This window comes from Emydura macquarii, unplaced genomic scaffold (genome assembly GCF_026122565.2).
Source record: "Emydura macquarii macquarii isolate MOO-44397 ecotype Brisbane River unplaced genomic scaffold, CSIRO-AGI_Emac_v2 contig_1644, whole genome shotgun sequence".
Classification (NCBI taxonomy): Eukaryota; Metazoa; Chordata; order Testudines; family Chelidae; genus Emydura; species Emydura macquarii.
In genome coordinates, this window is record NW_027131781.1 from 21061998 (window position 1) to 21079847 (window position 17850).

The 17850-nt window shown below is 40.5% G+C and overlaps 1 protein-coding gene across 2 annotated transcripts in view; it reads right to left on the reverse strand.

The window, feature by feature from the left end:
• ATOSA (atos homolog A) overlaps window positions 1-17418 on the reverse strand; it is a 65873-nt gene extending 48455 nt beyond the window's left edge. Inside the window, exons 1-2 of one of the 2 annotated variants that reach the window (XM_067555860.1) lie at window positions 15844-17418; window positions 7133-7199 (exon numbers count right to left, since the gene is read on the reverse strand). Coding sequence is in view for 1 of the 2 variants with exons in the window: in XM_067555858.1 (XP_067411959.1) it covers window positions 15844-15859 (16 nt within the window). In the remaining variant the exon portion in view is untranslated. The remainder of the gene's footprint in view (window positions 1-7132; window positions 7200-15843) is intronic. The other variant, XM_067555858.1, reaches the window with a different exon arrangement.
• Between the last annotated feature and the right edge of the window lie 432 nt (window positions 17419-17850).

Sequence of the window (17850 nt, forward strand, 5' to 3'; positions counted from 1 at the left end):
CTTATTGGATATATCATTGGATTCATTTTTAAAGTGAAAATGAAAACATATCTTCAGTAAAGTACATATTTAATATATTTTTTAAAAACCAATATTTTGAAACTATTTTAAATTCCAAATTTAATTCTTGAGCTCATAACCTGGAAAGCAAAAATTTCAAAAAGCTCTTTTATCACCTTGTCAAATTTAGTACCAATGGAGGCTCTGAAAAATGTCTACAAGCATTTAGAAACAAGTTTTTGCTATAATAGGAAGAATTTGTGTCAGTCCCTCTCCTCGGCCCCACCTCGTTATATTTAAAACCTTATTGCATTAAAGGAGCACCATTGTGCTTGACAGGCCTTTCTTTCCTTTCTTGCATCCTGCCTGTCCCCATTCCCTTTTTTGTTGAGATCAACAATATATTCAAAACTGTATTTCTAGTATCATTTGAAGAAAAAAAAAAAACTACAAAAATGTTTAATGTAAATCATGTAAGTTTAATATTTTCAAGCTGACACTGTTAAATCGCAAGAGTGTAAAAATTCTAGGTCCATTTGAAAGGAGAACCCACCTTCATAAACATCTAGTCAAAACTGGAAAAAAATTAAGCATTTAAAATTACTTCCTTCAATTACACACCTTCTCTGTGCAGCCCTTTGTTTCCACTGTAAACCATACTGGAATCCTTGTGTAAAGGAAGTTGCCTCCTAGCTGCAAATGGGCTACACTGTCAGTATCTGAGGGATCCAGATGTCTGCAGTGGTTAAAACAAAATGTTCAGCTTTAGGTGCATATTCAGCCTCTCTGTGCAAGACATTTTTCCACAAAGAAGGCAGAGTAAGAGTGCACATAGCAACAGCACTCACAGCTGATTGGATGGAAGGCGTGCTCCTTTACTGCTTGCAAGATCTACTACAGTTTCCTGTCTGTTTGGCAGCAGTATCATGTTTTCTTTTCTCCTCTTGTGAACTCAGCTGTGTTTGGGCAATTTGAGAGGAAAGATCAGCAGAAAGACCAATACAAAAAGTATTAGGAGCTACTAAAAATGGTGCTAAAGTGCTATTCAAAATAAAAATATACATACTGACCTATTTTAATTACTTACACACACAAACACATACAATACTCTGTGAGCCTGTGTGTGAAGGGTGAAGTGTCAGGGAATTTGTTACACGGTATAAAGATTGCACAGTACGATAATTACATTTACACAAAAGAACACTTAGTGCAAGGAAACCATGGACAATTAAAATAACCCTACCAAATAACAACAACAATTGACAATACAGGCCACATGCAGTATCACAGTAAACTGAATATTAAACAGTCAAATTTACAAAACCCTTTGCAATGGGAGAAAATATATATATATTCTACATAGAAAACCCCTGTGGTATAGCTGAGCATGTATATGGACATTTTACCATATGCATCAATTAATTTTGTATTCAGAGGGTGTGTAGGAACAGTTATCCCATTTTCACATACCCACAGATCTCTGAGAACTTGTGCAGGACAGGAGCACTGGAAAATGGCAAATATAGTACCTATCTATAAAAATAGGAATAAGGACAATCCAAGGGATTATAGACCAGTCAGCTTACATTTCAGTAGCCAGAACAAAAGTGGAGCAAATAATCAAACACTTTGTAAACACCGAGAAGATCAGGTGATAAGCAACAGTCAACATGGATTTTTCAGGAACAAATCATGTCAAACCAACCTAATATCCTTCTTTGATAGAGTAAACAAGCCTTGTAGATGGGGGGAAGGAGATGTGATTTCTCAATTTTAGTAAGGTTTTTTATATGGTCTCCCATGATTTTCTCAAATAGACAAACAAGGAAATATAGCTTTGATGAACCTCCTATAAGGTGTGAGCATAGCTGGTTGGAAAACCACACTCAGAGAGTTATCAATGGTTCACAGTCAAGCTAGAAGGGCATATCAAGTGGTTTCCCACAAGGATCTGTCCTGAGTTCGATTCTATTCAATGATTTTGTAAATGATTTGGATAATGACACAGAGTATATTTTATAAAGTTTGCAGATGATACCAAACTGGAAGGGGTTGTAAACAATTTGGAGGACAAGATTAGAATTCAACATGAGCTTGACAAACTGGAGAAATGGTCTTAAATCAAAAGATAAAATTCAATAAGGACAAATACAATGTTCTACACTTAGGAAGGAATAATCAACTGCATAAATACAAAATGGGAATGACTGCATGGGAAGGAATACTGCAGAAAAGGATCTGGCATTTATAGTGGATCACAAACTAAATATGAGTCAACAATGGAATATTGTTGCTAAAAGAGCGAACATCATTCTGAGATATATTAGCAAGGGTGTAGCAAGCAAGACATGAGAGTAATTCCTCCACTCTACTCAGCACTGATAATGCCTCAACTAGAGTATTGTGTCCAGTTCTGGGCACCACACTTCAGGAAAGATTCGACTTGCTCTCCTTGAGGACAAATTGGAGAAACAAAAATGATTAAAGGTCTAGAAAACATGACCTATGAGGAAAGATGGGAAAAAATGGGTTTGTTTAGTCTAGAGAAGAGAAGACTAAGGGAGGGACATGATAAGTCTTCAAATAGTTAGGTAGCTGCTATAAAGAGGGTGATAAATTGTTCTCCTTATCTACTGAGGACAGGACAAAAAGCAATGGGCTTGAATTGCTGCAAGGGAGATTTAAGTCAGACATTAGGAAAAACTTCCTAAAGTACCTAGGGAAGTTGTAGACTCTCAGTCCCTGTCTACGCTACACAATTAAGTCGACCTATGTTAAGTTGACTTACAGCCATTGCAATAATTACTGCAGTTTTTTTTCATATCCACACTGCCCTCCTTCTGTTAGTGGTGTGTCCTCACCAGGAGCACTTGCATCGACTTAAGAGGAGCGGGGGATGGGAGGGGGGGGTTAAGGGTCCAAGCTCCCAGTTGGAGCCCAGTGGCCACCCAGGCTCTCAGCTCCCCACTCAGGGAGTTCACTGTGGAGCTGAGAGCCAGGTGGCAGCCGGGTTCCAGTGGGAGATCTGCGGGGAGCCCTCCGCCCAGGCTCTCAGTGCTGGGCAGCGAGGCTTCAGCTGTCAGCACTGCTGGGGCTCACAGCTGGAACAGCCCCCTACATACACACTCCATTTCAAAACAGGGACCCTACCAGAAGTGAAACTGACATTCTTGTCAATTTCATGGCTCCAGCTGTCAGACATCCTGACAGCCAACAGGCTAGGCATGTAATGTAGTGTCTATATAGTAATCCTATACAGACACTACGGCGCCCAAATTACGTTGGTAAGTGGGTTTATTAGGTAGTGGGTGAGTTACAATGGCAGGAGGAACGTCACAATTACAATGATTAGTGAGCGAGTTACAATGGCAGTAGGAACTAGGCTCTAGTGCAGTGGTTCTTAACCTTTCCAAACTACTGTACCCCTGAAGCCTGAGTCCCACCCCCACGGGGCTGAGGCATGTAATTTAGTTTCATGGCGCCCCTGTGGCTCCAGGCAATTGCCTTTCTTGCCACCCCCAATACCAGCTCTGCACTTGCGACCCCTCTAAAACCCCAGGTTAAGAAACACTGCTCTAGTGTGTACGCTTACATAGTTAGGTTGATGTAAACAGCCTTACATCAACCTAACTTTGTAGTGTAGACATGCGCTCAATCATCGGAGGCTTTTAAGACTAGGTTAGACAAACATACATCAGGGATGGTCTAGTCCTATCTCAATGCAGGGGCTAGACTAGATGACCTAACAAGGTCCCTTCTAGTCCTACATGTCTAAGATCTATATATATGATTACACATGCAAACAAGAGGGTTTACATACCTAACATATCTATGCACATGGTGCAAGTTTTTTGTTTTTTAAAAAAATCTAACTTAAAGCATGTGTGTAAAAATGTATAGTCTTATTGAAATTTAAAATAGGAAAGACTTGTAAAGTCTTCTAGGGTACATACATGATGCAAAGAAAAACCAGTGGCACCAAGTGTCAGGGCCAAGATTAACTGACTCAGGCTCACTGAGCTTGGGTTATAGGGCTAAAAATAGCAATGTAGACATTTGGGCTTGGACTGGCACCCAGGTTCTGAGACTCTCCCTGCTTGCCTGATTTCAGAGCCTGGGCTCCAGCCTGACCCCAAACATCTACACTGCTAATTTTAGCCCAGCAGCCAGGCTCAGCCAAGTTAATTAATCCAGATTCTGAGATTTGGAACCACAGGTTTTTTTCTTTGCAATGTAGACATACGCAGAGTCTACATCCCAGCCAACGCAAACTTACTTCCTAAAACATATTTTCTAGTGCTTTATCCTGTCCAGTTTTTAAATGACTCATTCCCATTATTCATTCTCATACCTCTTTGCACTACTCTAATTCTTAGACCTACTTAGTATTTACATTCTTCAAAGAATTGCTGTCTTAGTAGCTATCTGCCCATGCTACACATATTTTGATTTTAATTTTCTCTCACAAGTCATTCTATTCAGCCTTTTAATCATTTGTTGCTCTTCTATGAATCCAATTTGTCAAGATATTTTCAAATACTGCAGAGCCCAATAATGTATGTGGTATTCTAGGTACAGTCTCAATTGTAAATTCTGTGTTACTAAATTTTACCTGTTGCAACACAATTGTGAAGAAGCAAAATTAACTGACAGGATACTGGCCATGACTTAGTGGTCATTGTAGACCAGGCTTCATTGTGTGCATCACATCTGCAACTGCACATCAGGCAACATAACTTAACTGTGCCTTCTAATGCATCCAAAACATTTCATGTTACAACAACACAGCTACTGACATGTTTCAATGCCTGAACAGCATAAAAACAAAGAAAATATGTTAGTCAACAATGCTGAGTTTAGTGAATTTAACCACTGAGCACAAGCATTTTCCAAAAAAAATTAAAAAGACATTAAAAACAACATTATAGAACAATAATTGATTAATACAGTACACAACTATTATTAGACTAATATTAGATTGCACTCAGTTTCCTCTTCCCTATTCTTTCTTTCATCAAGCTCCTTGCCTTCTTACTTTAAGTACATGACTGTCTCCCTTACCCTATAACAAACCTCCTGCTCTTCACTTCCAAATTCCTTGAGCATTGTCCTCCACTCCTGTTGTTTCAACTTCATAACCAGTTAGGCCTGGTCTGCACTAGAAAATTAGATCTGTTTAACATCTGTCAGAGATGTGAAAAATCCTACACTGCTCAGGGGTGCGTTAAGCTGATCTAAATCCCAGTATAGACAACACTAGGTTGATGGAAGAATTTTTCCATCTACATAGTTACCACCTCTCAGGGAGGTGAATTACCTACACCAACAGGAGAATCCTTCCCATCAGCATAGGTAGTGAAGCACTACAGCGGGGCAGCTGTGTTACTATAGTGTTTTAAGTGTAAACATGCCCTTACTCTTTCCTTGAATTTTTGCAGTCTGTTTTTTACCTTCTGCACTTCAGCAAAGCCTCTCTACAAAGGTCATTAATGACCACTTCTTAGTCAGACATGGGCTACTTCTCTGCCCTTGAACTACTATACTGTATTTTGTTGATAGAAAATAAAATTTTATTAAATGATTTCCAGGTGAAATAAGTATGCTTCAATGCTGTACAAGAGATACATATTACATAATAGGGTCACATGAGTACAGTGTGTGTGACCTTCTAAACAATCCTCAATTCATGGCACAGCATGAGCCTTCAACAATTACACATTTCTTCCAGAACTAGAACATAACAGTAGTTTTCAGATTACATAAAAAAAATCCAGATACCCTTAAAGGAACTAGAATTAAATTTTCCTCTGAAACTAAAGTCTTCCGTATACTTCCTACATCTGTGGCCCATCTGCAGTAGTTATATCTGACCATTCCAAGTACTGCACGATAATAGTTATTACTGTAGTTATTACAGTAGCAATTGTTGTTATTCACACACACCCCTTTTTTTTTTTTTTCATACTCTTAACTTTCCTTTTGGCCTTCATTTTTCTATGTTTGGTCTCTGTCCAATGATGAAATTTGAAAAGAATCCTTTTAACCCTTTTTGAGTTATAAATATGGCAATGGAGAGGCAAGGGAAAAACATTTCTCTCTCAATGTAAAAAAAATAAATGAGCTGTGCTTTTATTGAAAAGTAACATTTGAAGTTTGAAACCTGGGATGAACAACATCCTTAATAAGGTTTGTGTACTTTACTACATTGGGAGAGAGGAAAAATGCAAATTAAAAAAGTTAAAATCATTGGGAGGAGAAGGGGTAAGAGGAAGATTCACTCTTGAGCAGGCTTAGTAGGTATCTGCTATTTTTTTAGCTAAACTATAATTAATCTGATCATCCTTTGCGATCTCACTACACATTCTCTGTTCAGGTTGATCCTAACAGTCTAGTCCCTACTCAGCTACTATTGGTGTGAGATTCCCTTAAATGATACTAAGTACAAGGAGATTAATTTTTAAAATACTAATGTAACATTAAAGCAGAACGGTTAATACAATATTTCATGGAAGAACTTAAATATTTAAAAATCAATCTAAGATCTAACACATACATGCCCTTTGCCACTCAAGTGTTTACAGGGAAGGACTTCCAGACTTCTATTACCATGCTTTCAGTTCTGTTGGTGCCTCTAATCCACCATTACATTTATCATTTGTATTAACCCCAAGAAGCCCCATGTGAGAGTGGGACCCATTGAATGAGGTCTTGTACAAACACATAGGCAGATACAGTCCTTGTTATGAAAGCTTTATAGTGGATATATCAAGCAGATAAAGGGTAAGAAGGAAAAATAGAGGCAGATGGGGTAAAGGAACTTGCTCAAGGCTACACAGCAGGTCAGTGGCAAAGTGAGGAACTGAAACCCAGGTCTCTTGATTCACAGCACCATTCCCTATCCCCTAGACCATGGTTTCCATACCTTTTTGATTTTCTAATATGAGTGACTAAATCACCTATGTCTTCTTCATCAACCAGCACATTCCAACTTTTCCTTATTCTTACTAGAAATTGGCAATATTTGACTTTGGTTTACGCAGACTATAAATCTGAATCTTTTTGCTATACTAACAGTATTAAATTGTGAGTCAAATTATATTTCTAAAATTAGAAATATATCTAAATATCTTACCTCTTCCTTCTGTCCAAGTGTAACCCTAAGGTTTTCCCACCCCTCCTCTTGGACATTCTCACTGAAACTTAAAAAAAAAAATTGCACTATTAAATAGACAGTTACCAACAAATTAGTTAACATTGCTGTGAGATCCCTAGCTTTTGTATTTCCTGATTTTAACAATGCAGCATTAACTCTGAATTAATGCAGTTTTTAGTACCTAGCATCACAAGCGTATTAGGTTTAGGATGTTCGAACTCTGGAGTAATAACAAATCAGAAAACAGAGCACTGATTAGCAGTGCAAACTTTTTCTTCTTCACCCATGAGAGATTTGTTATGTGGCACAGAAAATCCGGAAGGCTGTCATGCTATTAGCTATTAAAATATTCCACAGCATGTAACCAAAAATATTATGCACCCCAGGTACAGTTAAATAATTCAGATGAAAACAGTGTTATGGAAACAAACTCTATTATTTTGAATTTGTTCTTTTCAGAATCATTGCAGATAAAAATATACACACCAATGATTTTGGTTTATTTGCAACGAAAGACTGTGATCATGTTCAGAACACAAATGACATTTTCTTCCAGTTTTGCTACCTGAAGTGCTTTATTCCCAGAAGCCTTTATTTACTTCCCCAATTGCATATGTAATTATCTTCTCTGCACTCACCAAGTCCTTCTTAAAAACAGCCTATCTATTCACCATTATTACAGTTTCACCTTTTAGGTCTACATAATTTTAGAAGGCCCTTTGCACCAGTGTCAGTCAGTTTTTGTTCTAAAATTGTTTGAAGCTGCTGACACTAAAAGCTAGGCCAATATTCATTGCTACGATATCTACCAAAACACATTAAAATAAAAGCTATACATATAAACTACATGATGTGCCAAATTACAAGTGTCAGAACTCTGATTTGGTCAAATTAACTAGTATAATTAAGTGAAAGTGGTTGGAGAATATTTGTGACAGTCATATCATTTAATTAAATTACTGTTTGTTTACAGACAGACTTTAAAAAATCTCTTTTACAGTTTTAGTGTTTCTCTGGTACTTTTGATAAACAACTACCTCAGTACATCTGTTAGAAAAGTTCTGAAAATGGCCTTATTCTCTAATTGCATCATCAACACATGTTTATTGCACATCTAGTAGTGCAATAATTATTAGTCAATAGAATTAAGTATTTTCATTGCAATTAACTTTTTAGTAACTATTTCCTCCATCCCAATGTAGTAACTACTAGCTAAAGTCTTTCAAATTTTGAAAAACAATTACATGAAGTAGCTTTTAAGGTATGATAGGGAAAGTGTTCTTCCTTAGCTTAACATTGTTCAGATAACTCACTGCTTATATTTAAAGGGGGGGGGGAGGGAGGATTGGTCTGCCAGCAGTGAAGCGCTGAAGGGGCAAATTCTTTTAACATATGTATGCAGTAAAAAGTGACAACACAAAGTGACAATCCTGTGACACTATTCCTTTTCCAAAGAAGACTGCTCATTTTAGAAAGTGGAATTTTATTATACAGTGTATTTTAAACTGAAGTCAATGAGCAAAAATTGTAAGGCAAGTACTTTGGACCTGGCAGGCACTCAGGTCGCCTAATGGATTAAATTAGACCTCTAAGGACTGATCTACACTACAGAGTTTTGCCAACAAAACAGTGGAGGTTTACACACCAAAATGCTCCTTCCACCAATGTAACTCCCCTGCTATGCAGACATAATAAAATCACCTCAAGGAGAGGTGTAGGGCTTATGTCGGTGTCGTTAGGGTGACACAGGAATTCAGTATCTACACTGGCTCTGACATGGGCTGTTGGCTTTCCCCAGCTCCCAGTAGGGAATGGGGAGGAGAGAAGCCCTGGGGCGGCTTCCCCCAGCTCCCAGCAGGGAACTGGGAGGAGGTGGCAGCCTTCCAGGAGCCTGGGAACCTGTGGGGCAGCTGGGCTCCTGGCAGGGAGCTGCCAGCAGACCTGGGAGACCCAGCTCTCAGCTCCCTACATTGCCCCCTCTGAGTCTGGTGGAAGTTCTCCTGGTGAGGAGACACACCACCAATCCAAGGAGGGTAGTATGGACATCTGCCAACCTAACATAGGTCAACTTATCCTGGTAGTGTAGACAAGGCCTGAAATCAAGGGCAAGATATTAATGCTTAAGATTCCATACATGTTGAATCTTAAGGATCTGACCTGGTCAAAACTCCTACTTGACTTTAGTGAATGCTGCATCAAGTCATAAGGGCCAAATCCATAGATCAGTGTACAGTCCAGTCCATACAATAGGGTTTCTGTAAGATCATGTCTACACTAGAAATTTTTGTCAGAATAGCAACATCATTTAGTGGTGACATTTTTATATTGGCAAAAATCGTAGCATAGACACAATTATACCAGCAAAAAGATATATTTGCCAGTATAGTTTATTTTTTTCATGAAGTGACACAGGCAAGACTAGCAAAAGCACGCTTATACTGTATCTTTATTAGGTAGGTAGGGGAAAAAATGTTGATGTGGAGAGGTATTGCCTTTGCACCAGTCACTGCATCTCCTCCAACATGGGGGAGGGATATCCAGAACCCATGTAGTTGCTGTTCCATCAGGCCCACCACCCCATGCACTCTTCCAAGGTAGCATGAGTTCAACTCTACCCCATAACATATAAAGTGAAACCACACCAGGTTTCAGTTGTCTCTAAAGCTCTGGTGAAGAGGGAAATTCTAAATTCTTAAGATTTTCTACCTCATAGATGAAATTATCAATTGTCTTTAGCAGTCTGTCTTTCAGGATGGATGGGTGGAGATTAAAGAGAAAATGCAAAAGACCCAGAGCCCAACTCCAACTCCAACTCCTCAACAACAAGGAAAAAGATCTTGGATTCCTACACCATGTAAGCATCTGTACATACATACTACAAGGACAAATCAGTTTTCTTCATAGATTAAGGCTAAATGGCTTCATGCCTTATAAATGGAATTTCATTGTAATATTTTGACCATCCGTCAGAATGTTTTTCATCCAAACCATCTTTTTTTTTTTTTTAAGATTATAAAAGTAATCTTAAGATTAGGAAAAGCATACACACACACACTCCTCCTCCTCTCAGCAGCCATCTTATCCTCACCCTCCGTACATTTAACCAAGACACCAGAGGCACAACTAAGCATTTTCAAAACAGTTTCCCTACTAAATAGGAAGCAGAACCACCCTCAGTTCATTCTCCCCTTCCCTGCATTTACCTGTGGCACCTATAGCCAGAAGCATAATTGAAACATATTCAGAACGATAGTTTCCCTACTAAACAGGAAATAGCATCACCTCTACTTTTTATTTATGTTGTCTACATAACTTGTATTATTCATTTTAAACTGTAAAATTTTAATCAGTCAGCTTCCAAAACATAACAATATCATAAATGAGTATTTAAAATAGCATTTTATTGTGGGAGTAGATATTATTAAGTGGCCTGTCCCACAATTATGGGACACTAAAATGCAATTAATTACACATCTCTTTTTAAAAGGGTCTGTTCATTAATTGATCTATTTGCTGTACCACTGATTAAAATAATTGCCAAGAAATGTTCTGTGGCATTAAAAAAAAGCACAAATTAATTCTGAAACAGAAGTTTCCCCCATAATAATGCCCCTTTAAAAAAAACAAAAGAAAAACAAACCATGCACCAGCATCAGTTGGCCAGGGGAAGAAGCACTCATGCAAACAGGCTCCCAGCTAGAATCGATTGGGAATTTTTCAACAAAAAACTTTTCTCTTCAGAAAATGTCAATTACTCAGAACCAAAATATATCTGTTTCAACACAACTTTCATCTGGAAAGGTTTCCCAGGTCCACGATTGGCTACTTATTATTCTGTTTTGATTCTCTCCTTCTCCACCCCCCCAAAAAAATTTCAAAGGGTCTCAGTTTCATTCTAATGTAAAATGAAAGATTCCAAAACCTCAAAATTTTTCACAAAACTAAATTTTTCTATTAAACTGTTGAAGTTTTCTGGCCACACTACTCCCAACTTCCTGTGAATCCGTCTTCATCCCCTCTCCCCAACAACCCACTGGAAAAATCTTCCATGTACACTCCCAATGTGAGAAGGATGACCAAATAGGCTGGCCAAATTTCTATTAAAGCTGAAGAAGTGGCTTTCACGTCACTGATCACTGGAAAGAGGTATAAGGGGGTCTCCCAACCCAATAGCTAGGAAGAGACCACTAAGCACCTCCAGTCTTGATTTCTCTGGAAGGGAGGAAGAAAAGAACAGCGTAGTCTTCAGCCTAATGGCCTCCTCTTTTTGCTTGGATGACAGGACAGAAGTGAGTCATCCAGGAAATCTTCCCCTTTCCCTAAAGTAGGATGATGTGGAAGGGAATTAACACGTAAAATGCAGATAAGGCTTTACAGAATAAAAAAAAGTCATGACATGGTCCCTACCTAGAGAACTTTACAGTCTAATTTTAGATGGGTCACAAGAGAGTAATAAACAGTAGAGAAGAATGGAGTAATGAAAGAGAAGGGTTAATACATTAATAAGATCAAACAGCTACTTGGTTGAGAGTATATGCACATTTTGTTGGTTCTATTAAATTATATATAAATTAACTAGTTTATGGAATGCATTAGGCAAGGTATCTATTGAGAGCGAGAGAGGCCAAGGACCATCAGTGCAAAGGGAATAGTATATCTGTGCAAGCAAACTTCTATACATGTGGGCAGGACATTACACAGACATGGTCTTATCAACACAAGAATTTGTTTTCCCTTAAAACTGCACACTGTAACTTCTTCAACTGGTAATGAAATCTGAGATTCTTACTTAATTACATGACTCCAGGAAAAACACCAAATATTGCAAGACGTGATAGAATTATGAGACTTGGCAACAATGTAGTGCAGACAGGGTACAGAAAAGTGGCCATCACATGTTTTAACTACCATGTCAGCTAGACCAGTGGTTCTCAAACTTTCCAGACTATCGTACCCCATTCAGGAGTCTGATTTCTCGTGCATATGCCAAGTTTCACCTCACTTAAAAACTACTGGCTTACAAAATCATGCACAAAAATACAAAAGTGCCACAGTATTACTGAAAAATACCTTACTTTCTCATTTTTACCATATAAAATAAATCTATTGAAATACAAATATTGTACTTACATTTCAGTGTATAGTATATAAAGCAGTATAAACAAGTCACTGTCTGCATGAAATATTAGATTGCACTGCCTTCACTAGTGCTTTTTATGTAGCCTGTTGTAAAACTAGGCAAATATCTAGATGAGTTTATGTACCCCCGGAAGACCTCTGTTTACCCCCAAGGGTACATGTACCCCAATTACGACCCACTGAGAACCTGCTGTGAGCAGGGTTAGGTGACAGCAGTCATGGTACCAGCTACCTATCTACATTAATGCTCCCACTGGGGGAGCTCCACTGAAGTTTAAGTGGAAAAGGCTACTGAAGACACAGCCAATGAGGGCTCACATTGTAACTGTGATGCGGTTACATCCTTCCTTGCACTTCCAGAGCTACAACCTGATTCCCTAGCTCCAAAGATTACTCCATGAGCTTGCATTTTGTAGCCTTATATTCATGTTTTCCTACCCACTTCCCTTGAAATATTTCTTGTCTTTATCCTTTGCAATTTTCAAACCTCTCATTATAAGGCATACTGTTTATTTTAGACCCATATAAACCTCTATCCCAAGTGTCTCTATCCCACATAAACCTTCCTCCACAGTGCCACTGTCCTATGAAAACCCCATTGTTAGTAAGAGTATGACAGAATTTGCTCCCCTCTTCTTTCCTTCCCTGTCTGCCATCCCTCTCTAACTGGTGATTCTGGCCTTGTCTACATTACAAATGCTTTGCCAGTATAGCTACACCACTTCTGCTATACTGGCGGAGCCCCTGCATAGACACAACATAAACCAACAGGAGTTTTTCAGCCAGTATACTATCACCACCTCCCTAAATTTCATTAACTATGCTGATGCAAGCAATATTCAGTCGGCATAGTTGCATCTACTCTGGGGCTTTTGACAGTATAGCTATGTTGGCGATGGGGTGTGATTTTTTTCACACCCCTGACCGACATAGCTATGCTGACAAAACTTTGTAGTATAGACCTTTTCTCTGTAAAAAGCTCATAATTAGGTACTGTGATAAAAGTATGACAGACAATCATCCTCCTTCTTTCCCCTTCAAACATTCACTACTTTCAATCCTTTTGGATAAAATCTTATAAGCATTACCTTAATTAAAAATCAAATCTTTTCTCCACTTGGTTTTTGATGGCATATACATCTACAGAAAAAAAAAATTCTAGTTCAAATGACCCCCTCATTTGTCCAATTCAGAAATGCAGAAGTGCAGTATTTTGCTGTATATTGATACAAAGGCTCAAACATACAGACTACTAACCACCTTGAAAATACAGATTTCAAAATTTCTCAACAGTTAAACTGTAGTTATCAAAAACTACACTAAAGAAGTTTATTCCATATCTTATCAATTTTCTTCTTTACGATTTGCTATTGTGTGGTCATTATGGGTCTTTGTCCAACATGTTGACGGTCTGTACCATAATTGAGGCCTTGACAAACTGACAGCAAAGCTTGTTTTGTGTCCTTCGCTATTAATTTGCAACAAATGGAAGCAGGTGACTGCACACTGGACTGCTTGCTATTCTGTGGTTCAGCTGCTATGCAGAAAGCAGAACACGCAAACATTTGCATGATTGTGCCTCCGTAAAAGCATCTGTGGGCTCCATGTGTCATTTAGGCAGCACTTTCATAACCCCCTTTGTATATGGTATTACTCAAGTACATTAACAAACAGCACACAGTTAAGCTAGAGACATTTGTTTACCAAATGGCTGTTCACATTCTCTAATTGTTGTGAAAACGGCTATAATTGTTTTAAAAACCCAACCTTACCTTCATTTGCTGATCTCAAAGTTTAAACACATTACTGAACATTCTAGACTCTTGTTAAACTGTCTGAAACTTCTTACAGATCAATTAAATGTAATCCTAAATATACTAAATGCTAGTTTCCATGAAAAAAATCTTACCATTCTCTGGTTTCTCTATAAATCCACTCATCTCCACATCATATTGATTAAAAGACATTGACCACTATGCAATCATCTTAAAATATGAATTAGATAACTGCATTTTCCTATCTGTTATGAGTTACAAGAACCATAGACAAAGGTCAATTAGAGTTTTCTGGATTGCTAGCACAGAATAGTTTAAAACTGCAAATATTGACTCTCTGGTTTTATCTGATTATTTATTTTGTAATTTTTCAGTTCACCTTGATGGCAGACAGCTTTCAAACTTCAAAGATGTGCTCTGAAGTCTAAAGAGAACCTACCAACAGCCTGCTTTGCAACAGTCAGCTTTCAAAAAAATTAATGCTCTTTGCTTCTTAATAGTACCTACCTGTTTTAAAGTGCAAGCAATCGTTCTTAAACTGTGAATGTACACATAACTAATCAACCTGTGCTGTGCATTTTTAATATACAATCACAGAATATGATATCTCCAGAGGATATGTTACAATGTGTTGAAAATAATAACAGGCATTTATACAAGGTCCATATTAGCAAGTGTCATAAAATGCTTAATGAAAAGTAGTTACTGCACATGCATATTCATGTTTAACATCTCAATATCGAGACTATTGTAAAGCACTTCTCAAATACCAAAAAAGTTATTCATATTACAGGCAAATGGGGATATACATTGTTTTAAAACTAAAAAGCAACTAGGTTAAACAAAAAATAGCAGCAGGGAAAATCAGAAAAAAAAACTTTAAGAATTTACACAAGCAGCTATGCAAGATTTTTTTGAAAATTCTGTAGTATGACATAAATAAAATTTACTCCTAGACTGCTTGTGGGCTAAATAAAGTGAGGCAAATTTTTACAGCATACATGTTACTCCTGATAATATGGTTTAGAAGAGAAGCCATGACATATTTTTAACTCTAGGGGCATCAGCAGCTGCTGTTATACTGAACATGAGAGCTGAAGTGGTAAAAACAGACATACTCAGTGCACCTTATTTTGCTTACGGATTAGTCATAAAAATATAATCAATACGAACAATACCATTAAACAGCAAGACTATTTCAGCCTGCTGCTTACTGTTTGCCTGATTTTTTTACTAAAAGGAAACCCTTGTGTCAAACCTAAATAAATATTCTTTAACAGTTATAGTTGTTTTAGATGTATTTCTGGGCTGCACTTAACTGAATGTACATATCCCTGATTTATTCCAGGATTGCATAATAATGCCTGACTGCATCTGTGACTGACTTTTAAAAAAAAAAAAAAATGCTGCCATTGTTCAATAGTCTGAAATAGTCTCTATTTGAGGTTTAATTGATACTGTCTCCCAGGGCAAAACGCATTTACCACAATGAGTTTGTACTTCCTTTCCCTGAGTTCTACTGGTGAAAAAACTAATCCATTTAAATATCAGAATTTTTTTTAAAAACCCACTAACAATATCCAATTCTGTCTAATCAATTTCAGACTACACCTTACCTTATTAGTATTATCCCTTCTCAGTATTTCCTGGACTGAACCCAATCAGATGTATTCTCTCCCTCCCCCTCAACCAGAATCAGTGATAATATAGGAAGAGCTTAAAAAAAACATGCTGTTTCTAAAATTAGGGGGGAAAAAATCTTTATAAGTCATTTACCTCGTTCTGACTTCATTTTGTCTCCCAGTCTGTTTCTTCCCAGATTTCTGAAACAAGGTTATAAGGTTTTTCCTCCTCCTCCTCCTCCTTCAGAAGACTCACTGATGCTCTCTCTGGCTAGTTTTATTTATTTTTGTGTAAAACAATAAAATAAGATAAAACCCAGCCCTCTACTCCTTAGGGCTTATAAGATCCTGTTGCTAGCAGCTAGGCCACCTCCTTGCATTCATTGTGGTGGCAGCAGCAGTCTGCTGGGGAAAGCTAAACACAGCCAGTCTCTCTCTCTCTGGAACTTGCCAATGTGTCCTTCCTTGACACAGCGTCTGAGCAGGTCTATTTATAACCTGCCGGGGTAAAATCCTACACCACCGCAACCTAAACTCACCCCCCAGCAGAAAAAGCCTCTGAGTCACAGCCGCCACAGGTAATGTCAGCATAGGCTGGAGTGCACCGAGTCCTTTTTACCTGCTCCAGAAGAGGGGAAAAACCAGACCCCCCCTAACTGCCCTCCCCCTCTTCTACCCAGATGCTCCAGTCCTGCCTAGCAGCAGCAGCTGCCCCTTCTCAAACCGTCAATCGCAAAAGGGGCTGAAAGAGAGGGCAGGCCGCCAACCGCATCCCCCCGGCCCTAGCGCAGTCAGTGCCCGGGCTGCTCTCGCTGCCTGCCCCCTCACACAGCCAGGGCTGAGCCGGATTTCAGACTCGGCTCTCGCAGCCTCCACTCACGCGTGACCCAGCTGGGCCTGCCGACCTAGCCCTCTCCTCGCATACCGGGGCCGGGCCGGGCCGCCGGGGAACGGCCGGACAGCGCACAGCGGCGTTTCGCCCTAACACCTCCCCCGCTCAGTGCCACCTGCCCCAGCCTGACGGGGCTTGCGCGGCCCGCTCCGCCTGTCACACAGGCACCCCCTCCGACCAGCGCCCCCCGCGCGGCGCGCCCGCCCGACCCCGGCAGCTGGCTAGCGCTGGGGGGGAGAGGGGTCCCGCATGCCCGGCAACCGCTCCCAATCGCCGGCCGTGCCCCCTTCCCCTCTCGCTGCGGGGTCCGAGCGGGATGTCACAGGCTCATCGCCCTGGGCGAGCCTGGGGAAGCGTGGGGCGGCGCTGAGGGGAGCAGATACTTGCCCCCCGACGCGCTACCGCCTCTGCCCTCCGCTCCGCCGCCTCACTTCTGCCTCCCCCACCGCACGGCCCCCTCCTCCCGCTCTCGCTGCTGTCGCAGAGGACTGTTTCCCATGGCTCTGCCTCCTGCCTGCCTTCCTCGCCGCGCTGCTGACTAACTCTCCTCCTCGCCGCCGCCTGGCACTTCTCTGCCTCCGGCCAAACGGGCCGCACGCATCACATCCACCCCGCGGCGTTGCCAAGCGCCGGAGCAGGGCTGGGGGGAGGGGGGAAAGTCTGCTCAGCTCAGCGGCTTCACCAAAGGCCGAGAGGGGGAAGGGAGGAAGGCCCCGGCGGGGACCAGTGTATCTGGGCGGTGGGCAGCGCTAGGACCCGTCCTTGTGTCCCCTCTGCCTACTCATCCGCCCCCCTTCCTCTCGGCTCCAGGCCTTATCGACTCTGTCTGCCCTGCCCTGTCAAAACACAGCCAGGGTCACATGTCCCAGCAACAGCCAATCCCCGCTCGTCGCTGCCCCCTTGGCCCCGAGCCCGGGAAGGAGCTCAGTTGTTATAGCAACAAAGGCCACGACCAACTTGGGCCGGATTGCTGCCTATGGGGGACTCCTCTCCCCTCCCCCTCCCGTCCCTAAATCCCACCGCCACAGGTGGGGAAAGGAGCTGCAGCTGGCTTGATTGACAGGCTGCCCGGCTTTAGCTTATATAGTTATTACAGGCCAGGACAACAACAGAAACCTTGTGATCAGGGTTTCTGCAGACACCCCTTGGCACTAGGAACAGCTGTTACGCAGACACCCACGCCCACCACTGTAGTCAGGACTCATGCAGATGCCCTGCCTCATTATCACCAGGGTTCAGGCAGATACTAGGTACCCACTGTAGTTAGTG